This window comes from Theropithecus gelada, chromosome 3 (assembly GCF_003255815.1).
Source record: "Theropithecus gelada isolate Dixy chromosome 3, Tgel_1.0, whole genome shotgun sequence".
Classification (NCBI taxonomy): domain Eukaryota; kingdom Metazoa; phylum Chordata; class Mammalia; order Primates; family Cercopithecidae; genus Theropithecus; species Theropithecus gelada.
This window is the reverse complement of record NC_037670.1, coordinates 178600680-178628219: the sequence shown is the minus strand read 5'-3', so window position 1 is coordinate 178628219 and position 27540 is coordinate 178600680. Positions and strand designations below refer to the sequence as shown.

General features: G+C 44.5%; 1 protein-coding gene across 10 annotated transcripts in view; it reads right to left on the bottom strand.

Moving 5' to 3' along the window:
- The window catches only part of DPP6 (dipeptidyl peptidase like 6), a 1162044-nt gene that overhangs the window by 322778 nt on the left and 811726 nt on the right, over positions 1-27540 (bottom strand). For 9 of the 10 annotated variants that reach the window (XR_003118544.1, XM_025379256.1, XM_025379255.1 and 6 more), the window contains one exon: positions 23025-23099. Coding sequence is in view for 9 of the 10 variants with exons in the window: in XM_025379256.1 (XP_025235041.1) it covers positions 23025-23099 (75 nt within the window). In the remaining variant the exon portion in view is untranslated. Of the gene's footprint in view, positions 1-1468; positions 2395-3065; positions 3107-23024; positions 23100-27540 lie in introns of those variants that run through there. The other variant, XM_025379262.1, reaches the window with a different exon arrangement.

Sequence of the window (27540 nt, the reverse complement as noted above, 5' to 3'; positions counted from 1 at the left end):
AACAGATGGGGATGTGATTACTAAAGAAAACATGACCTTGCTTGGTCCTATCCTCTGCATCCTGTCTTCCCACCCATGGTCATAAGATCAAAAACCTCAGCTTATAAAGAAAAGAGGATTAGCTAGGATGAGGTTTACATGAAGAGTTAAAATCACATATTCATTCACTAATTTATTCAATCGACTACTTCTCTCATTACTTCAGATATCTAATGAGGTGAATGAAGGATGACCACGCTGTTACGAAGTCTGGAGACAGGAAGGAGTCTGGAGGCATGATCTGAAACACTCGGTCAGCTGGGCCAAAGAAGACTCAAGATGTGGATAGGAGAGCTGTCTGCAAATATCTGAAGGTCGTTAAGTATTCAGCATTGCTTTCGAACTGTACTGCCCAATAGAGTAGCCACTAGCTACATATGGCCTATGTAATTTTAAGTTGATTACAATTAAAGAAAACTACAAATTGAGTTCCTTTGTTAGACCAGCCACATTCCCCGTGCTCAAGAGCCACGTGTGGGTAGTGCTACCATCTTGGCCAGCGCAGCTGTAGACCATTTCCAACATTGCAGAAAGCGCAGTGGACACTGCTGCATAAAAGGTGGAATGAGATTCAGCAGAGGGGAAGTTTTAAGAAGTAGACTTAAATTAGCTGATGAGGAACTTTGCAAAAGCCAGAACTGCCCAGCCTGGGAAGAAAGTGGTCTACAAGGATGAATTCAGTGTCACCAGGACAAAGTTACGAGAGGAAGGAACACTTGCTCCTCAGATGGAGTGATAGATGGTGACTAGGTGCGTGTCAATATCCCTTCAATCCCTGCATTTTTTCAAACAAGATTCTCTGTTACTGTGAACCAAAGATTATGTTAAAATCAGCACATGAAAAAGCGAACATTCACGCTGAGAAGGGTTGAGGAGGGCAGCGTTAGGAGGCACCTGCTCAAATGGTATTCAATCAGTATGCCTCACAAGCATACTTGTGCAGGGTGTGATCAGGCTTCTAAATGATATTTCAGACAAGAACAGAAGCTGTAAGTATACCCACTCAACTACACCTCTCAATGAAATCACAAGGTAAAAATTAAGCAAATACAGCCAACAAACCTAGGAACAAATACTCAGGGGACGGCTCAAGGAAAGATAGGGGTAAATTAATTCACATGGGCACAGTTTTTAGCATCCAGATTCTGTTTTTCCGCTGATCAATGGCCTTGAAAGAATAGTCTAATCTATCACAGTTTAATAAGCCTCCTGCTCCTTAATAGAGAAAATGTTTATCCACCAAGCTAGCAGGTAACTGCAACATCAGAATTCACAGGACAATAAGGGTGATTACTGGCTTCAGACACATGGGGAAAGACCACAAGATTATTTTAAAATTACAATGAAATTTTGATTTAATTAATAAAACTTTGTTTTTTAGAAATACATAAATTATTAATTCAGTAAGGCTGATGGGTATTTAGTTTCCAGGAAAAATCTACCTCTTTTATTTAGCTGAACATTTTTAAAACTTCCTGAGACTGAGGTAGACAGTTTAAGTGTAACCTGTTGGAGGAAGTCCTAGAAGAAATCATAAGCGAACAAAACAGGCAAGAAAAGTCTCAGTAATGAGGAACCCAGGATAAGGTTTACTTGTCACTGTAAGAGCCAGGAAAATAATGTAATTGGAGGCTCCTGGAGACCTCAAGTGTATATGATATTCTGAAGAAGACACAGTTGACTGACATCACATTGTCACTCAGAGGAATCTTGAGGGAATCCAGGAGAAACAGTCTCCTTCCCATGATTATCAGGTAAGTATTCACAAGGGTCCATCGCTGCATGTCTGAGAACAGGCCGTTTGAACCAGGGTCCCTCCCTCCCTCCTCTGGGACACTCTGCAGGCACCCAGTGACCGGGGACAGGATGGGGAGGGCAGTATTTCTTGGGCCTGATGACAGCGTATCTCTCCCCACCAGTGTTGAAGGAACAAGCCTGTGCTGGCAGCAGAGGCTGCAAGGCTCACTCAGTGGCTCTCTGGCCCGAGATCTGCCTATAGCTGCTGTGCATTATCACCGGGGTGAGCAGATGCGACGCCTGACACCTGCACACTCGTATGACAATGGACAGTGCTGCCTGAGGGCTGCAGATGCTTGGCTGCGAAGCCCAGTGCCATTGGCAGCCCTTCCTCCTGGGACTCTGCAGCAATCCTCCAGCCAGTGTCTCCATAGAATATCTGAAACAGATCCCCCTTGTACACAGCAAGCTGGCAATGTTGTGCTGTATCCATCAACTGCCGAGACACAGTCATGCAGGCAGTGAAGAGGAAGAGACACGGTGATGTAATGAAGAAAACAGCCCTGGTGACAAGCTGGGCTACAGGCTTGACTTACTGCTAATGAGTCACATGATTTTTTTTTAAATCTTTTTTTAAAATTATTATTATACTTTAAGTTCTAGGGTACATGTGCATAACGTGCAGGTTTGTTACATACGTACACTTGTGCCATGTTGGTGTGCTGCACCCATCAACTCGTCAGCATCCATCAACTCGTCATTTACATCAGGTATAACTCCCAATGCAATCCCTCCCCCCTCCCCACTCCCCATGATAGGCCCTGGTGTGTGATGTTCCCCTTATGATGAGCATTTTTTCATGTGTCTGTTGGCTGTATGCATGTCTTCTTTTGAGAAATGTCTGTTCATATCCTTTGCCCACTTTTTGATGGGGTTGTTTGTTTTTTTCTTGTAAATTCGTTTGAGTTCTTCGTAGGTTCTGGATATTAGCCCTTTGTCAGATGAGTAGATTGCAAAAATTTTCTCCCATTCTGTAGGTTGCCTGTTCACTCTGTTGGTAGTTTCTTTTGCTGTGCAGAAGCTCTTTAGTTTAATTAGATCCCATTTGTCAATTTTGGCTTCTGTTGCCGTTGCTTTTGGTGCTTTAGACATGAAGTCCTTGCCCATGCCTATGTCCTGAATGGTATTACCTAGGTTTTCTTCTAGAGTTTTTATGGTATTAGGTCTAACATTTAAGTCTCTAATCCATCTTGAATTAATTTTTGTATAAGGAGTAAGGAAAGGATTTTGAACGAGGCGACATCAACTTCCTGGACTTCACTTTCCTCATCTATAAAGTGGGAGATGGGCAGAATCATCTTAGAAAGGTCAATTCTATTTCTATTGTCCTAGGATGCTATTTTGGGGCATGGGAAGTTGGGGATCGAGAAACAAAAATCAATGGGCAACGTTCACACTGGGTCTTTAAGCAGAGGTACAATATTTTGCATGAAGCAGTGTCTTGCTCAGAACCATTCTTAGCTGCAGGCTGTGTGGGATGCACAGGAGGGAAGGACAGGTGAGAAGCTGCAGCATTGGTCCTCGCAAGAGGAAAGAAGAGTCGAGATCAAGGCAAAGACAGTGGGAATGGCGAGGGGAGGAATAATGTTCTAAGTCTCCAGGCAGATCATCCAATTTAGTTCAAGTCGGGATTAAAGCAGCCACCCAAGGCATTGGTCAGACACAAGGAGTGAGCTGATAGCCTTTGACCTCTGGTCAGAGTCCACCTAAGTGCAGCAGGACTGACTGCAGAGCTGCCGTGTGCTCACTGACCGTGCAGGGATTAATGGCGAAGCTTTGATAATAAATACAACAAGAAGCACCTCTCTGCTTGTCAGACTCAAGATCCTCAACTCTCCTGCATGTCCTTTTGTGAAGGAAGAAAGCCTGTGACTTGGCAAGAATTGATGGAATCATTTCCCATTTTTCCCTTGCTTGTTTCTATGGAATTCATTTGTTCTTTCATTTATTCAACAAGCATTCGCTGATCATTTATGACCTTCCAGGTGCAAAGAGAAGTAAGGAGCAGTTCCTGCTCGTGAGGGACTCACAGCTCCGTGATAAAGCACGCAGCCCTGTAAGCAATGATTGCGTTTGATGCCTGGGGTGTCTGGGGAAGCGCTCACTCAGACTGAAGTTAAATTTCTGGATGGAAGAGATCACCAGCTGGATATACAGTGAAATGCTGGACAAGGTAGAGAAGGAGATCCAGGTGGAGGAAACAGCACGAGCAAAACCACTCAGGACTCATTTAGTGGCAAGTAAGGGAAAACCCGATGGGCAGCCACTTAGACAAATCGGGCTAATTTTTCTGACTTCGCAAATCTAGAGAACAGGGATCGAGAGCAACACATGGATGGTGCCCTCAGGGGCTGGGCTCCGTGTCCTGCCCTGACAGCCTGGGCAGCACAGCTTCATGAAGGCAGGGGCAGTGGGGAAGAGAAGGGCCAACTCTGTGTCCCTCTTGCAAGAGAGCCAAAGACTCCCACAGGTCCTCCAGCAAAATTCTCCCTCTATCTATGGGGCCAAAACCATAACCCGCAGCTCCTGTTAACTGTGAGACTGGACAAGCGCGTTTAGCGGGCATAAGGAGAGGCGATGGGGGCTGAGGCCAGCAGGTAGGAAACGGCTATCCTGGGAAAGCTCCTTCTGTCTCAAGGCGATAAGTTCAACAGAACAATTTTTTTTTTTTTTTAAGGTCAAATGATCCTCCTGCCTCAGCATCCCAAAGCACTGGGATTACGGGCATGAACCACTGTGCCTGGTCTCAACAAGGCACCTCACCTGGTCACCTAGCATCGGCCTCTACCCTGGAACCATTCAGCTCCCTCCAAGATGGTGGCACCAAGGGTCAACCCCAAACACTTCAGCCCCACCTTGGCCTGCCTGCTTGCCCCTCCACTGCACATACTGTCTGCTCCAGGTGGACCATCTATCCTCCCTCTCCTGCTGTCACTGTGCCATCCCACCTCCAGCCTGTACTTAGGGGGTTCATCTGGAGTGCCTTCCCCTGCCTTCCTCTCTTTTCTCCCATGCTCATGACTGACATTTTCACTTTCGAGTCCCCAGTGCCCTGCCTCCAGCTTCCTGTAGGCTCCTGCCCCAAACACCCCTCCTTCCGAATTACAGTCGGCCTTCAGTATTGTGGGATCCACATCCATGAGTTCAACCAATCGAGGATCAAAAAGATTCGGAAAGAAAAGGATGGGTGCATCTGTACTGAACGTGTACAGATTTTTTTCTTGTCATTATTTCCTAAGCAATACAGTAGAACAAATTTTTACATAGCATTTACATTGTATTTGATACTACGAGTAACCTAGAGATGATTTCAAGTACACAGAAGGATGTGTGTAGGTTATAGGGAAATACTACACTATTTTACCCAAGGTGCTTGAGGATCTGTGGAGTTTGGTACCCGTGGGGGGTCTGGTAACCAGTCCCCAGGGGTGCCGAGGACAACTGCAGTGCTCACAGGCTTCAGGCCAGGACACCGCTCACTCAGCCTATCTTTCTTGATCCTCACGAGTCATTCTTCTCTGTCTCATCAGACTTTCTGAGGGTGGACACTTTGATCCTGTACACAAGGGATGCAGTAATGAAAGTCTGTTGGGTTTTTGACATTGAGGGTAAGAATTCAGTAAGCACATCTTCCAAAGTCTATCCTATTATTACATATTTCACCAAAACAGCAAAACGTTCTTAGAGCAAAATTACCCTAAAGACTAAGACTGCGGGCATTAAAATGCCATAGAGGCCTAAAGTTTTCTCCACTTTGAAGCTAGTCTTTATATACTGCTTGATGGCATTTATATGACCTTCTAGAAAAGGCCAAACTACAGTGACTGAAGACAGGTCTGTGGCTGGCAGGGGGTAGGGGTGGAGGGAGGGTTTGCCCTGAAGGAAGCAGAGCCGGAGGAATTTTTTGGGGTGATGGGGCTGTTCCGTATCCCAGTTTGTGATGATGGTTACACAAGTCTATCCAGGTCTTAAAGCTCATAAAATTGCACAACAAAAAGTAGCTATACATATTTTTAAAAAGAAAAAGTTAAATTGTATATGTTATATAAAGATACACTTTTAAATTGAAATCAGGAAGACATTTAAGAGAGACCGATGAATAGCACAGGATCGTCCACTAGAGGCAGGCTTTGTTCATGCTTTCTGAGCTGAGTAATTGTAGTGATTGGCTGCAAAGCATGTTTAAATATTTATAACATTAAAGGCCTCCTTAATATGAAAGGCTATGGAAAATATTTCAACAGAACAGACCTCTTACATGCACAGCTTAACAGAAGTGCGTTTAAGAAGGTAAAATCCTGGAAGCTGCAGCTGCTCATTGCCAGGATGGGCGTCCTGAGCGACGTGGCAAACACTGCTTTCACAGAAACACTCACGGCCCGGGAGTGGCCCTGAAACCACATGCGGGTGAGGGACGGTCCATGTTGCGATGGGTTGGATATTTCCCGAGGTTCTATTGTGGATCAGCCGTGTCCCAGGCCACCTTCAAGCATCTCAAAGTCCCTTGGAGTGGAGAAACTTATAAGCAGGAAACTGGAAAACTGTCGAAGGTGTTGTGGGACCCGTGGGTGTGCACAGGGACGGGAGCCCACTCCTGTGGAGTCCAAGGCCTGCTGCTGAAGAGGCTGGAAGGGCATGGGAGAATTGTGAGGTCAGTGGAGGAGGCAGGTGCTCCCAGCAGAGGGAACAGTACCTGCAAAGGCCCAGAGGTGAGAGGGAAGGAGGAGGTGGGATGGCAAGGGGGAAGGGAAGAGGTGCAGACTGGGAATGAGTTACCTGATCGGCACTGAGAAAGGTCACCCTGAAGGCAGTGTGGCCAGAGCAGATTGAAGACATGGGGGGTGGGGAGGCTGAGGCAAAGAGGCCCTGGAGGCAGATGTAGTTCTTTAGACAACAGACAACAGACAAGGTGGGCTGAACTGGGCAGTGGCGATGGGGAAGTGGAAGGGGCATATCTCAAAGGCAGGGGGATGGTGATGCTGCCTGGGCTGGGGAGACACAAGGCCTCTGGCCAGGGTCCTGGTGAGGAGGGGACAATGGTGTTTTTTCTAAAGCGCTGATGTCACAGGCAGGACGTGGGGCCAATGTGGGACGAAGTGAATGAGATCAGTTGCACACACTGTGTCTGAGGGCCCTCTGCACTCCCCGGAGACAGCAGCACACAGGTCTGACGCCCGAGTCAGAGGTCTGACACCAGAGTCAGAACAGAGATGTGATGCGGGAGCCTCTTGTTGTTGAGATTAACGTGTCTCAGCAGCGTACACATGAATCATATGCAGATCTCCTCGATACGAGGCTTCTGACTGATCAGGGTGTGGGCTGGGTCCCGAGTCAGCGTTTCTAACAGGCTTTCTGGGGAGGCTTCCGCTGCCACTCAGTGTACCGCGTTTTGGGTGGCAGCAGCTGATGCAGTAGTTGCCGTGGTAGGTTAAGTTGCCCAGGGAGACTGTGCATGAGAAGAGAAGATGACCTTGGGTGGGACTGGGAAATCCAATCAAGTCTGAGCACCCGAGGAGCTCCTAACTGGCCAGGAGGCAGCCAGAGGGCAGCCAGGGACTGTGGAACCAAGGACTGAGGAACAGGGAGGGGTGAGCGGCCTCAAATTCTGCCACAGGCCAAGCCACAGGAGGTCTGAGGAGGGTGGCATATGGACCGAATGTTTGTGTCCACCCAAAATGACACAGGAGGTGAGCCCTCCCCGGAAACCAACCTGCTGGCACCTTGCCTTGGACTTGCAGCCTCCAGAACTCTGGGATACACACGTCTGTTGTTGAAGCTGCCCAGCCTGTGGTATTTTGCTTTGGCAGCCCAGGCAGCCTAAAACAGGCACCAGTGAATTCCAGAGCGAGAAGACTGCTGGTAAGATGGGTGAGAGTTTGGCTGCGTGGTGGGGGCCAAGTACAGTTGCCAGCGGGCTCCGGGGCAGCAGAGCCCCCGTCAAGAGCAGGTGCTTGCAGAGAGGAATGCCTGGAACCACAGCCCTCCATCCCTGGCACTGCAGAAACCATGCAATCTCCCAAAGCCAGTCTCCTAATGTACAACTTGGGGGAGACACTCATGCCGTCCCCCAGGGGCTGGGTGGCTGAGCACTGAGCACTCATTCCACTCTGTGGGAGACACACAGAAGAGTGAGTGGGGAGGGAACAGAGAGGTGAGTCCAGCCACTTCTTTCTTTAGTCATTTGATTGTGAAGAACCAGAGGAGGACATGGGTATGGGTTGAGAGAGAGAGAGAACTTTTTTGTCTTTGCTTTGTTTTGTGATGGGAGAGAACTGAGCAACCTGAAATGCTTACGTTCCGGTGGCGGCTGAGATGAGAAGGTGAAGTTACAGGAGCCAGGAAACCTTGACATCTGAAGCCCAGCTGAGAAGTTTAGGAAACAGGAGGAGGAGGAAGGGACCCTGTGGGAAGCTGGCGAGGTGAGGGGCTTCTTCCCTCCTCCGTCCACTCAGCTCGGCCATCTCAGCTTCCCGTTCACTAGTCCCGCTGTCCGTGGAGGAGAACGAAAGCGGCATTCTGTCCTCTTCTAGAAACCCGACGGGTCAGATAAATGGAGCCCACCGCGAGATTCTTGGAAACGAACTTATTTATGTCCCTATGCGTTCTTTGTTCACAGAAATGTTGTAAATAACTAATTATCATCTGGACATGCACACGGTTAGCCAGCACATTTCCTCATCTCCAGAGACACCCCTTCAGCTGACTTTCTGCTTCCAGGGTTTTGCCAGGGATCACTTACACCTGCACTCAATGAAACCTTTGATTCCCAAAGCAGGCACTCGGACTGTTTCCGCCAGGACGAGGAGGGCAGGTGGTGGCCGGTCCCTTTGGGAAGTAGCGGAATATGTTTTTAGAGATGTATTTGCTCACAGTGAGCAGGGCACCGAGGGGGCAGCTGCCCTTGAGGAAAAGGGGGCTGCAGTAGGCACCCGGGATCTACTCCCAGTTACGCCAAGGGCAGCCCAGGACAGGTGGCCCAAACCTGCCTCTGGGTGACATGTGGGGATGCAGGGACAATAGTCAAAAATCCTGGTTTCCAACAGCAGGAGAAGGCAGGTGGAAGGAGAACGGGGCCTTTTCGGTAACCCCGGGACATTCTGGGGACATGAGAGAGTCTGAAATGAGATGCTGCTGATGGCCACGTACAATACGGAAGCCAGCACTCCCGCTCCAGGGGCGATTATTCTGCTATCGAATATTCTGCACCTGCAGGGACACTGTTGTTTTCTTTGCTTCATTAGACATGCCTGCAGAGAAGATCTGCCTGTTTCAAAAGGGCCTGAAAGGCTCCAGAAGCTCTTTGTTGTCAACTCAAGTTAGAGCTAATAAGCTTCTCATCCCTCAGGTGGGACCATGTGGACAGGGTTGGGAACCACAAGGCACCCCAGCTCCCTGGGTCCTCCTTGCTTCTCCTCCTGTGAAACCCGTGTTCTCCTCCTTTCCCTGTTCTGAAGCTGCTGAGGTGCCGGGGCAGTCACAGGTGCATCAGGTTGGGTGGGAGAAAGCGGGGCAGGACCACGGCAGGCAGGGTTCCCTGGCCCATCCAGGCTCTTTCCCCTTCTGTTCCCTCCTTCCTGTCCCCTCTGTCTCCTTTTCCCAACACAAATCTCCTCTGCCAGTCCATTCCATCTCTTCACGGCCCTCTCCCCCTCCACCTTTCCCAAGTGCACGATCAAACAGAACTAACCTCTGCCTTCTTAGCTCTCTTCTCCCCACTACCCTTGCTTGTATCCATGGCTCTTTGTCATGCTCTTTTCTGCAGAATCTTTTATTCCTGCTCTCCAATTCAGTGGACACGGGTTTCTGGTTCCTTTGCTTCCCTAACGCCCTGCCCTGGTCAACCTGGGCTCTTATATACTTAAAAAACTTTCAAGAAATGAATGCAGGGCAAGCAGAAGGAACATTTGGGGGAGTGGAGAGAACAGAGGCTGTTTCTAAATTTGGATCTGAAGTCGCACTGGGAAGGTGGCCGCCATAGGCACTGGGAAAGCTTCTATCAGCAGAAGGGACCCGTGTCTAAATTTTATGTTGACTTTTCGCTCCTTTTTGCCGCTCTCTTTCTTCTGCCTTCTTTTGATCCCTGAGTACTTTCAGCTCCTCTCTGATGCTCCCTGCTCTGTCCCCCACAGGCGTTTCCCACGGCTGCCTCTGTTCCTCTGCAGTGATTGCACCGGGAAAGTTCTCCTAATTCCTCTCTTCACCCTGGATCCTCCTCGCCTTCCAGGCTTTCTTCTCTATCAGCCTTCCCTGACCCAAGCCCCTTGTCCTCTCACCTCTTTGGACAACTAGAATTCACACACATTTTTGGGACCACAGGCCTCAGCTCATGTTGAATGTGTTTCTAACCCTGACATCATCTGCACCACATGAAGACTCACAGGGCAGGCTGATTCCCATGGACCCCTCAGGCTCTAGCGGCAGCCCTGGAGGGAGGAAGGCAGGCTGCAAAATGCCATTATAGAGTGGGTGAGGGGCAGTCTCAGGCCACGTCTTTGTTGGAATTACTAACAAGGGAACAACGTGCCATTCATCATTCACAAAGACATGGATGTATCACAGGAAAGGGAGTTCTGCCTGAGTGCACTGCCTCAAGACTTTTCTTAAGAAAGAAAAAAAATGTCAGTGGTCAAAGTTAGGGAGGTAGGGAGGAAATACACTAAGAGCAATGAATGAACAGTTTTAGTGTGTATGTGCGTGTGTGTGTGTGTGTGTGTGTATGGGGCAGGGAGAGGCAGATCGTCACACATACCCACTTGATTTTGGAGTCTTACTAACTGTTATTCACCGCGACATCCTATCCCCTCCGATGCGCAGGAAACTCTGCCTGGGAACCAAGGGCGCTGTGGATTTGGGAGATGTACTGTCTGATAATGGGGCTCATTCTGGGCAAAGTGCTCTCTCTCTCTCTCTTTTGTTTTGTGCTCTCTCTTTTAAAGATTTTGTTCCAGGGTGTGCACGGAGATTAGCCTACATTTGCCCCAAGTATCCCTAAGGTCACATGGATAACTTGCCCTCCTTACTTTGTCTCTGCCTTGCACTTCTCCCATCGATGCATGTGACAGAGTTCCCACAGTTCAGAAACCGTCCAGAGGGAATGACACGTAAACACCTGTGAGGACACGGGTACCTGCCAGTCCATCTCCCTGCTCCCCATCTGCCTCTGCTCCTCTCTGTCACTCCTGCATTTTGGGCCCCCCATGGGGGTCAGCAGAGGACCCAGCTGGCGTTTGACTCATGACAACTCTAACCCTAACGGAAGGTGCAAGCTTGCCAATGGCAGGCCCTTACCTGGCTTCTAAGAAAAACAACTAGTTAATTCAGGGCAGGGGGTAAAGTTAAAACTGATCATTGTAATATTTTGTAGTTTAAAAATTTGCTTGATTTCACTAATTCTTATTTCTAAGAAATAATTTAATCAGAGCTAGATACCTACCAAATCTGCTCATGAATTTTCATACTTGCATATTTCTTTGTTCCAAGAGTAAGAAAACATAAGATTTTTCTTTTTCTTTTCTTTTTTCTTTGAGACGGAGTTTCGTTTTTGTTGCCCAGGCTGTAGTACAACGGCACAATCTCAGTTCACTGCAACCTCCGCCCCCTGGGTTCAAGGGATTCTCCTGTCTCAGCCTCCTGAGTAGCTGCGATTACAGGCACCCACCACCATGCCCAGCTAATTTTTGTATTTTTAGTAGAGATGGGGTTTCACCATGCTGACCAGGCTGGTCTCGAACTCCTGACCTCAGGTGATCCCCCCACCTTGGCCTCCCAAAGTGCTGGGATTACAGGTGTGAGCCACCGCGCCCGGCAGATTTTTCATCTTTGTATAATTGGTTACCTCTGGCAGCTCTCATGGCAGCCAGAAAGAATTCAGAGCTTCTTGCAGCTCTGCACGTGTAGCTCAGGTGGAGAGCTAGATTATGGAGTGACACCTAGCCATTGTTATGCTCCTTCTACTTAAAAGAATGGCTACTTTTCCAGTTTATGATTTCTGAATTATACAGCAGATTGCAGTGCCATTGGATGTTCCTCCTCCCCTTCATCTCTCACTTTTAGTGAGAAAGTACTTACTACTTACTCCCTTTGTGCACACATAGGCACACGTACCCTCATGGACAGGCACACACACTCAAGGGAAATCATACAAATCCAGACACTCTGGTGTCTGCTAAATTGGCACCACCGTCCTGTAGAGGCAAGTCACTGAGAGACCCAAGGAGGCTCCCAATTTGGAAACTGTTCAAGCAACTCACCACTTGCGCTCATTAATTTCTACAGATTCAAAAACTGTGGTTATGGACTTGGCCCGAAGCACAGTCACGGCAGATGCCTCACCAAAGCCTGCCAAGCCCCAACAGCCCCTGCTCACTCTTGCACACAGCCTGCCAGGGTGGTACCCAAGGCTCTCTCAACACTCAGGCTTTCATCTATCATAAACTCTCAAGACTAAAGCAACCTGATACAGTGGGAAGAAGAACATTAGAAAACGAAAACCTATTGTTTACGAAAACCACAAAATTCCCAGGCACTTGCTATGCTGTGTGCACAGAGAGTGTCGCCAGGCTCGGCAATGATGATGAGTTGCCTTACTGTGAAAAACACCAAGAGAGAAGCGGAAACACCATAAACTTTTTTTTTTTTTTTTTGAGATGGAGTCTCGCTCTGTTGCCCGGCTGGAGTGCAGTGGTGCGATCTCGGCTCACTGCAAGTTCTGCTTCCTGGGTTCACGCCATTCTCCTGCCTCAGCCTCCCGAGTAGCTGGGACTACAGGCGCCCACCACCACGCCTGGCTAATTTTTTGTATTTTTAGTAGAGACGGGGTTTCACTGTGGTCTTGATCTCCTGACCTTGTGATCCGCCTGCCTCGGCCTCCCAAAGTGCTGGGATTACAGGCGTGAGCCACCGCGCCCGGCCCACCATAAACTTTTGACAATGACATTCTGGAAAGTCTACTTGGCATCATAAAAATGATAATTTTAGTTGAGTAGACGACAAGCAAAAGCATGTCCTAACCTGTTTCTAGAAACAGTTTTCTAATGTTAACCCTGTGCTAAAATGGCAATGGGTATGATATAACTGGTAATGCTCTGGCTGGTGTCTTAAGTTAACATTTTGTGAAATTATTTTCTCCACAGCAGTTGGAGCCCTAAATCACAAATGGAATTGGTCCTAACACACAACAATGATTAATCTGTACAGTTTTTCGTAGTTTTAAAATGCCGTAACCATGAAATAGAGATAATGATCCACACTAAAAGTCTCTAGGCCTTAATTGTTGTTCAGAAGGCCTGAGTAACTGAGTCTATATTAATCGGTTTTGAGTCTCTGAAAATAATTGCCACTAATGAGCTCCCCCACGATAATGGCCAGCTACGTCGGAATTGAAGAACCAGTCCTTCCAGAAGTACTTGAGTCATTCTCCCCTGGCTACGTTACGATGATGGCCATTCCTACTGAAAGCAGTCGAGTGTTCTCTATCTCACACCTCACTCTGCAAACCCACTCTCTCTTCATTTACATTTCTTCACTTCTTTTCTTACCAATTACATGCATTTCACTGGTTCATGGAGAAGAGTCAGATCCCCTTGACAAGCTGGTGGGTGGTCTTCAGGACTTGTTATTACTACATGATCACTGCAGGAGGCCGAGCGACAGTGCTCTTCACAGACACCCCACACAGCTTTGGAGGACCCAACCCTTGACCTGCCCCTGGCCGTCTAAACTTCCATGGTGTCCCCTGAAACATCTGCCCTGTATCAGTCAGCTGCTCCCGCACCTGCAGTCTCTCCCAGTTTGTCCCCTTCCAGCTCCCGCCTGCACAGGCCTGGCTTTCAGGGGTCTCGGCTTCCTCTCTTCCATGCAGGTTTTTTCTAATCCCACCCTCCCATGTTCTAAACACTGCAAGATGGACAGGGGATCCTTCCCCATGACCCTCCCTGAATCTTTCCTCCTCCTCCCTCTGTGAGTCCCTGGGGTCTCTGAGGCTCTCTGCCCCCTCCTAAAGCACCACTGAGTATCTTCCAGGTCATCCTCCCCCAACGCATGGCTTGTTCAAACCTGCCAGCCCTTGACCCCTCCTTCATCTTTTCACTTCTCCTATGAATCCCATCATCACAAGAACCTAGCTGCACTTACCTTCTGATATCCCCACTCTATCCTTCCACTGCCTTTGCACAAGTTACCCCACCACCTTGGACTTCTGACCCAACTCAACACCGCTGATCCAACAACACCACCATTTTCTACCTCTGGCTCCTCTTGGCTTCACTATTCCCAGACCTGGTGTCTCTGAGGCCTGTGGCAATCACCACTCCTCTGAAAATACCTGATCTCTCTTACTTGCCAAATTCCCAGCCCCAGGGGACACCCACCAGGCCGTGGGCACTGAATACTCGTGGGAGACAGCGAGCAGCCTCCTTTCCCAAGAGCCCGGTATTTCCCAGGCATCCATCCACAGGGGCTGTGCCCAGCCTGCTGAGACCGCTCATGCATTCTGTCTCCAGATTACACTCCCTCAAACTCGCCCACTCCTCCACCATCATTCTCAACAAATGACCACATCTCAAAATTTGGGGGGAATAATACAAGAATGCATTGAAGGGAACCCCGTGATTCTTTCACTAGGCCTGGAAACAAAGCTACCTACATTTTCAGCTGTTTCCTCCCTTTCTACTACAAAAGGCACATGTGTTTTCCTGTTGGTCTGAATGTTCTGGGAGTGGGGAGAGGGCACCGTGAGTTCAAAGGCCTTGAATTTGGAAGGGACTCAGGAGGCCTGAATTATACAGGAAGGTCATTGTGGTTGGGCAGAGTGTGGAGTGTGGAGTGTGGAGTGTGGAGTGTGGGGTCAGGTCCCGTGGCCTCGGGCCTCTGCAGGGAGTGAGCGTCCATCACTATTATGTAGCAGGGGACGAAGACAGAGATGCAACCTGATTTACCTGTCAGAAGATCACTGTGGCCACACTGTGCAGACCAGCGGGATGGGGGCACGGGAGAAGCAGAGAGACCAATTAGAAGGCGACTCACAGCGGTGTCCCTGTGCGGGGTGACGGTAGGGGAGGTGCTTTCTGTGCTTCTCAAGTCACAGACACAAACTGCCACTTACGACAACCCCTCCCACTGCAGGCCGGCCCGGCATGCATGATCTCATTAGGACTTTCCCCTGCCTGGGGCTGTGTGCAAAAGCCTCTTTTTGTAGCCCTCCATGAGACAAATAAATATTTCACATGCTCTGCAAAAACTATACACGAAAGAATCGATCCTGAAACCTCAAAACCTGTAGATCTGCTGGAATGCTGCAGGTAGGTAATATCCTCCAATTCCCCCACTAGCCAGAACCACAGATACACACACACCACACACACCACACACACCACACACATACACACATCACACACATGCACACCACACCCACACGCAAACACACACACCACACAAACACACACACCACACACATACCACACCAAACACACACACCACACACATACACACACCAAACACACATACCACACATATACACACACCACACACACACCACACATATACACACACACCACACACACACTCCCACACACATACAACACACACAAACACACACACCACACACACATACACANCACACAAACACTCACACCACACACATACCACACCAAACACACATACCACACACATACACACACCACACACACACCACACATATACACACACACCACACACACACTCCCACACACATACAACACACACAAACACACACACCACACACACATACACACCACACACACATACACACCCCCACACATACACATACACACACACCACACGCACCACACACACACACATACACACCACACCACACACGCACCACACACACACCACACACACACCACACACACAGACACCACACACACACCACACACACACATACACACACACCACACACGCACCACACACACACACCACACACACCACACACATGCACACACACGCACAGCATTACCTTAACAAAGTTTGCATTTTGTTGAGAAAAGAACCATTGTGTGGGCTACATTTTTTCTATGCCTAAGTTTGTGCTTTTACATTTAGCTCCACAGCCTGAGTGAAAATATAAATAAAAATTTAAAAAAAACAAGAAAATAATTGTTAGTTTTGAGCCTGTTCTGTGTTAAAACAATACAACAACAAAACAAAATACCCTAAAAATCTATAATTTCAAAAACAGATGGGAACGAACAACAACAGCCAGTGGCCTTCCACAACCAAAAGAATCTCTTTCCTCTGAGGCTGCTGGTCAGATTCACAACAGGAGGCAACAGTCTACGAGAGACAGGAGCCCACACTGGCATTATCTTATGCTGCTTATACAGGCTTAGCCTTTAAATAGTTTCCCAAGAACGTGGATATATTATTTGATTTTCATAGTATTGTGAAGCTGCATGCATTGTGCTAAGAGCTATGTGAAAACACACATTTCAAAAATCATTGATGACCATTTTTGATAATCTCATGTTGTAAGAGTCACAGGCAAGTTGGCCTCATATCGGCTAAGAGTAACATGTCAGGCAGGGTGCTGACAAAACAATCTGGACCATTATTTATAAATTCGCTTGCAAAGGAAAGATGGTTGGGCTTGAGACACAGGAATTCATCCTGGGATAAAAGAGCTTGGAGTGATGCTGACGGGTGTGAGATGCACTTCCAGGCAGTGCGGGGCTAGTTTCTGGTCTCGGCGGGCGGTGGGCAGGCTGTTCATCCACCGCCTTCTCGGAGGGAGAACCTGCTGAAGGTGAGACTTGCCTCCTGCTGCCACAGCAGCTACTGGGTTGATGTAGAAAGGCTAGCAGGCCTCCGTAGAAATGGCACACACAGGCCCTGCTCTTCAGTTTGCCCTGTGAGGCCACTGCAGAGGGAGACAGCGAGCTCCCTGTGATTCTGATAGCAGCCCTGATACATGAGAATGTGCAAGGCCTTCATCCAGCAGAAAACACTTGGATCAGCTGGTTCCCCGAGGTGGGCCCAGGAAAGGCTCTGAGACAGTGCAGAATGAACCAGTCTAAGAGCACAAGAATCAAGAAAGACAATTCCCTTAGCCACTCCTGGACAAAGATTCCATCCCTTATTGTAATGAAGAGGGGATGGCAGTAAACATCAGAACCATCTTATAACAATAGCTATATTTCTTGCAACATAGAAACTCATATACTCAGAATTGGCTGGGTGCGGTGGCTCACCCCTGTAATCCCAGCATTTTGGGAGGCCAAGGCAGGTGGATCAAATGAGGTAAGGAGTTTGAGACCAGTCTGACTAACATGGTAAAACCCCATCTATACTAAAAATACAAAAATAAGCCGGGTGTGGTGGTGCGTGCCTGTAATCCCAGCTACTTGGGAGGCTGAGGCAGGAGACTAACTTGAACCTGAAAGGCAGAGGTTGCAGTGAGCATTGCACCACTGCACTCCAGCTTGGGTGACAGAGTGAGACCCCGTCTCAAAAAACAAAAATTAGCCATGTGTGGTGGTGGGTGCCTGTAATCCCAGCTACTCAGAAGGCTGAGGTGGGAGAATCTCTCGAACCTGGGACGGGGAGGTTGCAGTGAGTCGAGATCATGCCACTGCACTCCAGCCTGGGCAACAGAGTGAGACACCACCAAAAAAAAAAAAAAAAAAAAACCAAAAAGAAACTCATATACTCAGAATTACCTGACTTGATTTGCAGCAGTTATAATTTAACTTGATTTGCAGCAGTTATAATTTAGTCCACAATATGGGTTCAATAATTTATAGCCCAATCCCTTCTATTACGTTTATAAAGTCTCAAGTTATTTTTTAAAATTAATTAACATATAGATAAAGGTAACTCGACCAGATGGCTGCATAGGAGATTCTGGAATGTAGTTGGGGTTCACCTCCCCAAACGGGTTTGATCAGGATTATCCATGTCAGGGTGTTCTTCAAGCTTTATATGAACACAGTCCCTTAGAGAGCAAAATGGGCCCTATCAACTCACCACAATGGCAGGAAAAGAGTAGCAATGTATCAAATATGAAAACTGCTTCCAGTTCCTGCCATGAAAAGCTCAGCAGCAAACCATCTTCTCTCAGGACTGAGCAGAACCCATCTCTAAAGATGGAATTTTGGCCCTGTCAACACCCACGCCGTGAGCTTGGAGGCAGACCCCTCCCCAGGTGAGCTCTCAGATGCAATTGCAGCCTGGATGTCACCTTGACCACAGTCTTCTTTATAGAAGCCCCTGAGTGCAAGGATCCTGCTAACTTGAGCCCAGATTTCTGACTGGCAGAAACTGGGATGATACGTGTTGTCTGTCTTCAGCTGCTATGTTTTGGAATAATTTGCTATGCAGTGACAAGTAACTAAAATGGATCGGTTTATCTGTTTCAGTTATATGAACAATTTATAAACAGATCAGAGTATCGACCCATTTTACTGAGTGAATGACTGTGTGATTAGGATTTTAGGGAAAAAAATCTTAAAATCTAACCAGATTTTGGACAGAATTTCATTTGGACCAAAATGATGTTCCACTAGCAATGATACAATCATCTCAACTAACTCCTTTAAATATTGCAATGAAATTCTTCACAAATCTTCAGTGACTCTTTCCGAAATGATTCTTTAAGGAAGATCTTTTTCTCTTAGCTCTTTGAAATTAATATTTTTAAATGATCTAAGATATTAATACTAGGCTATTTTGAGGCTCTCAATAATACAGAGGGTTGGCATAGTTAAGATGAGCTAATTTGTGTATGTTCAAGGATGCTAGCCAAGCTATACATTTAGTAATATTAAAATAGTTTAGTAGGAAAAAGTATTAATATTTTTAAATGATCTTAGATAATGCATTTTACATTCTTTTTCTCTCTCCCCAAAGAGATCTGGAAATGTTTCTTATTTGTCAAATACATCTCAATATAAAAAAAGCATGGCTGCTCTAATTAGATACATTTGTTTTAAGGCATTTTTCTTTATTGGTATAGTTAATACAGTTTCAAATTAAAACTAAAAAATTGCTATTTCTCCAATGTCTAACTTAGCTTCAAGAGAATATTCAGAAACTGTATACTGAGAAATGTTATGAAATTTTATGTATAAAATAAAATAAAACTCATTGAGCAAGTGTCTCTTTGGAGCAGGAATGATCTTTTGAGATAAAATAAGATGGTGTAAATAAGCACACATTGCAAACTATGATGCTGGTGCCACAGAAATACAAGCACAATACTGTTTATTATTTTCCACATTCCAGACACACTACTTATAACCTATAGGTGTCTGAGGCTTGAAAAAATGGAAAACTGGTTTTGCTGTTTCTCAAATTTACTTGATAATTGATATTTGAAACATCTTTTTAAAGGCTACTTTTGAAGCTCTCAAAAAAACATAGGGTTGGCGTATTAAGATAAGATAACTTGTGTAGGTTCAAGGATGCTAGCCAAGCTATACATTTAGTAACATTAGAATAATTTAATGGGAAAAAATATGCTAATTAGCATGATCCCACATTTCTAGAATAAACATGGAACGTTATTAGGATATTTCACAACTGAGATATTTTCCTTTCATTACATATTTTGTGGATTTGATAGAATTTCAAGAACTTGGATTGTATCTTGGTATAGCGCTAAGGGGTTCAGAGAAAAGATACACCACAAATACATTTGCTCAGTACTAAATGTACACAGATGACCCTGTGCTGGGTCCTCTGGGGTGGGGACAGACAGGAGATAAAAAGACCTGTCCCTGTCTTTGAGTATCTGACAATATGAAAATGGACAAATTAAATTAGTCTATACCAAACAACTGGGAAATGATATAACATTGCAATTAGTCTCTGAATAAATGAGAAGAAGAGATACCCAATGCATATTCTAAAAATTAAACTTAAAAATCTTTCCTTCAACTCTTATTCTCAGGATGTTGCTGTACTATTTGTGTCTAAACTTCTTAATGATCTGGTCTTGTTTACTCCTTTCTCTTCCCACCCATGCTGTGCTGGAAAGCTCTTACTCATTCCTACTTGAGCCACTGCCAAGGCAGCTGATTTCATGTAGGCATCCATCAACTCATTCCAATGAAAATGGATAGAGCCTTAAATCTGGTCCTGGGTGTACACACGGAACTACTCTGTGCTCAAACACATATACCCTGGAAGTGTAGGGAGCTGACACCTATTGGGTCGCCCTTCACCACTGAGAAACAGAAGCCCAGGTTCTCCCAGGAAGACGGCTCCAAGATGCAGTGCATAAGACTCAGTGCGTTGCTCAAGCAAACATAGCTGGTGAGCGTCGAAATGAGCCCTTGAACCTATGATTATTTGACTTCCAGTCCAGTATCTTTGGGCAGGCAACACAGAGAAGCAGAGGTTGAAGAGATTATAATTACCCTGAGGAAATATGGGGTAGTTGGTTTTTTTTTTTTTTTTAGTGTAGCAGTAACCCAATATACTAAAATTGTATTGCAAATGAAAGATATACTGAAATAAATGAAAGATATCCAGTAATTGGACAGTTGGTTTACACTAAAACATTTTTATGATAGTCTTTTTAATGAAAAGTTGAGTCGGTTCACATAAACAAGTTATACTAGCTGCCTCTGAGATACACACATAAGAATATGTTGAGCTTGAATCCAAATAACAAATTATAGTTTCCTTATAATTCCTTATAATTAGATTGAAATCACATGTTGTAATACCCACTCGGTAAGTGCTATGTAACCATCATGAGAATATCAGGAACTTCAAGAAACTTACCTGTTTAACTAGAGCTCTCAAATGTATTTGAATATGGAACCTTTAGTTGTTTCTAAGGAATACCAATGGATAATATAATATTATTAATTGATTATACTATAAATACAATACTAGCAATAATAATTACTGATACTAAATACTGATTAGGAAGTCCTGGTCTATTCCACTAATTCCAGAATCACAGACCTAGACTCTTCCTTTGAAACTCACCCCTCCCTTTTCTAATATTACTTCCATCTTAGTTGATCTAGTTAGGAAGATCTTCCTAATATCTAACTCCAAATTCTCATGCAGAATCCCAACCTCTTTCCCTTATAATTTTTCCTCCAGAAGAGCAGAGAATACTTGCTTGAATAGTCCTGTATACAGTGACTGCTCGGTACTGAAAACTATTAAGGATTACTTATTTTATTCAAGTTAAAAGTATCTGTTTCTATAGACTTTTTTACAGTTTCAATATTTTGTCATTTTTATAGTTCTCTAAATACACTTCAAACTTTCTAGGTTTTCCTTCAGTTGAGAAAACAAACTGAAGAGTCTTATTCCAAACACCGACAAATGCTGCCCGGTGAGAAAGAGTTATTTCAAGGTTCCTGTTTAGAGCCACTGCTCCACATGGTGAAGACTCATCTTTAGCAAAATGATCTTCATCAAAATGGTTTCTGGTTCAATGGGATCCCAGGGAACTCTTTCAAACAGAGCATTGGGAAGCAGAAGAAAGTGGTGGAGAATTGTATCATGCACAGAACCACAGCACCACTGAGGACAGCATGCCTCTTCCAATCACATGGGTGTGGGAACCCCTCTGTCACATTCCAGAGAACAAATACCTCACTTTGTTTTGAGGCTTCTGGGAGCAGAATGCTCATTACTGCCATCCCACTGTTGGGGTGCTCCAATGATTAAAAGATTCTCTAGGAAGATAACCTGAAATCAATTTGTCTTTCTAGGCTTTTCTCACTCAGGTGTTAGCTGTGCCTCCTGGGGCAACCCAGAACACATCCATGAAAGACTTTCAAATATCTGCTAACATTTTTCTTTTATACAGGTGTGGAGATTATATTTTTGGTGGTTTTCAAGGGTGATGAAGGAAGCTGAAATGGTCTATGATCCGTGCACATTGCACCCAGGTGCCTGAGGCTGAAAGAGGCAAGTTTAAGGCTGTGTCTAGGTAATGCAGAGTCCCAAGCTTTTTAGAATGTCAAGTTCACCTACTGATCCCAATCAAAGAGATAAAGATGCCCAATTGTTTCAAAGAAGTTGGATGGAAAAAAATGAAAAACGTTATAGAATGGACGTTTAAAAATGGAAAAATGGAAGACTGAAACAGAGTCCAAAAAATCTACAGTTGGAAGAATAAAGTTGAAATCTCCAGTAATCTAGTTGTCCAATCAACTTCTAAAAGAAAGTTTAAGAATTCAGAATTGAACTTGCATCTTCATGCAAACCAACATCCCAGCTTTCCCAGTAGATATAAACCAAAAAGCTCGACTGTCTCATGCCAGAGAAGATTCTCTCAAACTCACCACTGAGCCATTCTGACCTGAATTAAAATGCAGGAGTCATTATACCTCACAGAAGCATCAAGAAACTCCAATTCAAATGGTCTCAGACATGCTAGGGAGGCAGCAGTAGACTCTACATTTTATTTGACAAAGAGGAAAGTTCTTAAAACATACATTTCTACAGTTGCTTATCTCTTATAAACTGGACATCTTCTCCACTTATACAAATAAACTTTACCTTCCAGCTTATTTAAAATTAAAGAGCCAAAATGAAATTTGAAATACCAGCATGTTCAATGAAAAAACAAGAAGGAGGAGGAAGACCCTGGCTTAGGAAGTTTTATACTGCTACTAAAGCACAGTGAGATTTTCCAGAAAATTATGGTGAAATGTTATGGGAGGCTTATATATACAGGAAGTGCTAAAAATAGGCATTTATATAATGGAAGTGATAGCTTCAACTCTTCACTAGAACACTATGATGGCCAGGAGATAATTAACAAATTATTTCAGTTTAAGGAGTTTCTTTTTGTTCTTAGGATATTATTTCAGTTTAAGCAGTTGCTTTTTGTTCTTTTTGTTCTTAGGATAAAATCTATTATTTCATTGAGAAAACAGCCAGAAAAATAATTGCACAAAAAGGCAAGATTCGTGTCTATGAAGAAACAAATTCTTACCATCTTCCTCAGAAAAGTCTATTAAAAAGCCTCTAAACTATGTGACATTTTTCCCCGACAAGCAGATTTTTATACCTTTCCTCTCTCCTAGGTGGCAGTATGATATGCAAAAGAGACTTCCAGGATGTACAACATATTTCTGGATTCAAAGATCACTAAGTATAGAAGAGTCAAGGAAATGTACTTAATGAGATATTAGCATAAAGAAACAATTCTTTTGTAGGCAGAAAAGGATAATACTCACTGGTTCCACATTGTATGAAAAAAGTGCATACTCTCTATCCGGAGATATTTCATATTTGATGGCTCTTAATGATTCCTAAAAGAAAAAATAGACAAAGAATTTTAAAGCGTAACATATAACAAGTCAGAATCTTGTAATAAAATTATATCTGCTGGTGCCATTTTCAAAATTAATTAGCTATTAAAATGGCTATATCCTTTCTTTGTTGGTTGAATAATATTTAGCTAATGGATGTTTTTTCACATTTTATTTGTTTTTTTTTTTTTTCAAATTTCAGCAAAACTTACTTATTGGACTTACTGAGATAAGCCAATATAAATAAGCATTAAAGGCTGGGCACGGTGGCTCAAGCCTGTAATCCCAGCACTTTGGGAGGCCGAGGTGGATGGATCACCTGAGGTCAGGAGTTCAAGACCAGGCTGGCCAACATGGTGAAACTCCGTCTCTACTAAAAAAAAAATACAAAATTAGCCAGGTGTGGTGGCGCATGCCTGTAGTCTCAGATACTTGGGAGGCTGAGGCATAAGAATCACTTGAACCCGGGAGGCAGAGGTTGCAGTGAGCCGAGATTGGGTCATTGCACTCCAGCCTGGGCAACAAGAGTGAAACTCCATCTCAGAAAAAAAAAAAAAAAAAAGAAAGAAAAGAAAGAAAATGAAAAGAAAGAAAGAAGCGTTAAAAAGCAAACTTTTCTACAAGACTCTCAACCTCTTGATATGTTTAGAAACCTTTTTCTCACTAATTCTAAGAAGCATATAATAAGCAGAGTTGTTACTAGAATAGAATCGCATTGTACACATTATTTTGCAACTTGCTCTTTTCCCAACATGGGCATCCCTACAAGTCAGTAGATAGAAGACTAACTTTTTCCTTCAAATTTCTTCATAGTACAAACATCATCCCACATAAATGATACCATCAACCGTGCTGTTTTCTTTTAATTGCCCCTGCCCTCTGCACTGCAAGCACATTGCTCCACAGATATCCACACCCACCCCCAGAGCCCACATTGCTGACCTGGTGGACATCACTCTATGCATGCTCAGGCAACCACATGAAATCACAGAGAGAGATGACAGAGATTAGAAATGACATCACATTGGCCGGGCGCAGTGGCTCACGCCTGTAATCCCAGCACTTTGGGAGGCCGAGGTGGGTGGATCACCTGAGGTCAGGAGTTTGAGACCTGCCTGACCAATATGGAGAAACTCTGTCTCTACTTTAAAAATACAAAATTAGCCGGGCATGGTGGTGCATGCCTGTAATCCCAGCTACTGAGGAGGCTGAGGCAGGAGAATCGCTTGAACCTGGAAGGCAGAGGTTGTGGCGGACTGAGATCGCTCCATTGCCCTCCAGCCTGGGCGACAAGAGCGAGACTCCATCTCCAAAAGGAAAAAAAAAGAAGTGACATCACATTATTCTCCTCTGCACCTTAGTTTTCTCATGCAACAATGTCTTAAGGAAATGAAAGAAATGACTGCAAGGACTTGGGTTCCTTTGATTGAGTAGTGATCTTTAAAGAGTTCATAATATCGCATAGTGCACACCGTGGGATATACTTTAATCTAGTCACTCAATTCTCACCAAAGGTAGACAATGCATTCCTGTTATTTATAGCTTTGTTCTATAAAGTCATCACGAACACTAGTTCATGTGGAACTAGTGGATACTGAACCATTGCCTCTAGAAGAGACTCAACGTTAGGTTCCTTTGAACCTCTGGTCACAACATTTTAGTCACATGATCAATAGATAACCTTGTTTTATGTGTCTTTCTTTTTAAAGACACCTTATCGAATATATAGTGTTGATTCATAAACATTGGACTCATGGCCAGCAACACATGACTTATGCCTAAGCAAAGCTAATCTCAAAGATGCATTTTCTCCATAAGGCACTCACAGCCTTCTTGCACTTAGTGACACAGTAATTCAGCACTATGCCTGGGACCCGCTTTCAACAGTGAGATCACCAGCATAAAGCACAAACATGCAACAAAAAGGAGCACCAAATGGAACAACAGAAAAGGACAGTGGTTCATAGCATGAAAGTTGAAATGAAAAAGCAGAATAGTGCTTTGTTCTGCTGTAGCTGGGAATGCCAACATTGGACAACTCAAGTCTTTTGCACTATGCCTGAGAACGATGGCAAAAGTGCTATGATTATCTCCTCGGGGCTCACAGATACATTTTATCACATGGGTGAATTTGGAAATATAGAAGCTGTGAATAACGAGAATAGATTATAAGCATTTCTAGTGAGCTTTTACTATAAACAGTGTTGTAATAAAGATCCCAATCTATGTCTTTGCTGATATATGTGTGGTTCTCACATTTTCGCACAGAATAGATATCCACGGGTGGACAATTTACAAGTTTTAAAATTAAATAGATATTGCCAAACTGTTTTTCAAAAATGTTTTTGGAATGTGCACTCCCACCACAGATGTATGAATGCATGTTTTCTTCCCTTCTCTGGAAGCATAAGGTGTTTTTTCTTCAATTTTGACCCTCCCATAGATGTAAAGTGAAGCCTCATTGATAGTTTAGTTTCTATTTCACTGCTTGTGGATACATTTGATCCTTACTATCCATGTTTTAGACAATGTTGATTTTATCTTTAGAAAACTGTCTATCCACTTTCCCTTGAAAATACTCTCCATGCTTCCATTTTTCTCCTCCTATTCATTTTTAAACTCCTGCCTGTCATGCTCTTATCCCCACCACGCGACCACAATCTCAAGGTTATCAGAGACTCACTTTGCTAAGTGCCATAATTTCTCAGCTGTCATCTTACTTGACACAGCTGACCAGTCTCTCTACTCCTCAAAGCCCTGACTGTACCTGGCTTCCTGGACACTCATCACCTGCTTTTCTCCTACCTCCCTCACTGGTTCTTTTCATGCTATTTTGTGCTTCTCTTTGTTTTCCTGAGCTCTGAATGTTGGAGTGCTCAAGGATTGATATTTGGATCTCCTCACTTCCTAGGTGGTGTTATCCAGTCTCATGGTTGTAAAAACCATGCACCGTCCGGCTGAGGATTCCAACATTCATGTCTCCAGCCCAGACCACCTGAACCTGCACTGGACCTGGCCTTGAATTTGAGACTTGTCTGGCCAACTGCCTCCCTGACATCTCTACCTGAGTGTCACATGGATACCTCAAGTCAATGGGAATAAGCCGAGCCCTTCTACTCCACTCCCACCCGCTCAGCTCCTGTAACCTTTTTCCTCTTCTCAGATAGTGGCAACCCCATTAGCTTGGTTGTTAGGTCAAACTCTTGGCTATCTTTTCTCTTTCCCGTTGTTTTACACATCCTACATCTGTGTGGTTGGAAAATACCATTGGTTTACCTTCAAAATAGGTTTGGAACCATTTCTTCTCTTTCCCACCACCATTACCCTTGTGTAAGGTGTGTGCATTCTTTCCTGAGGTGCTGCAGTGGCCTTCTACCTACTTTCCCAGGTGGCCAGGGGCATCTCTCAAATATGCAAATCACATTGCTCCCCCGGGAAACCCTCCCACAGCTTCCCATCTCACCTGTGGGAAAAGCCAAGTCCTGACTGACCAGGCAGCCCTGCTGGACCCAGTTCCCTCTTAGTTCTCTGCGTCCATCTCCCAGTATTCTCCCCTCAGTCCCACCCCCTTCATTCCAGCCACGTCAGTCTCTGTCCATCCTAGAGCAAGCCAGGCACACGCCATTCTCAAGGCCTTTGTACTTCCTCTTTCTTCTGCCTGAAATGTTCTTGACCTTTAATTTCTTTTGGCTTTTTTTCTCAAGTCACCTTTTAAGTGGGGCCTTCCATGTCCTTCAATGGCTAATAAATCTAGATATTAGCAGCCTTGCCTCTGACTTTTTATAACCCTTTTCTCTGATTTATTTCTCTAGGTCTAATCATATTAATACATATTATGTATTTTTTAACTTATTTATCTTAACTATTGTCTGCTTTCTTCATTAGAGTATAAACACCTTGAAAGGAAGATTATTATAATTTTTAATTTCTCTCAGTAATGTTTTGTAGCTTTCAGCATACAGATTTTGCCCATATTTTGTTAAATTTATTCCCAAGGATGTACTATAATTGATGCTTTGTACATATAAAATACATGTATATTTTAGTTTAAATATCAAATTGTTTATTGCTAATATGCAAAATTCATTTGGGTATCTTGACCTTATTTTCTGTGGCACTGATAAATGTAATTATTTGTTCTGGTAGATATTTTCTGTCTATTTCTTAGAATTTTCTACAAAATCATATTTCCTGTGTATACAGGTTTTTCCTTTCTTTTCTATCTAGACACTTTTTATTTATTTTGGTTGCCTATTGCACTCTAGAGAACTGCCAGTATAATGCTCAGTAGAAGTAGTGAGAGCAAAGAGCCTTGCCGTTTTTCCTAAGCTTAAGGAGAAAGCCTTCATTCTTCTCTGTTGAATATATTTGCATTATTTTTAATAGATATATTTTATCAGGTTGAAGATATTCCTGTCTATTTCTAGTTTGCTCAGAGTTT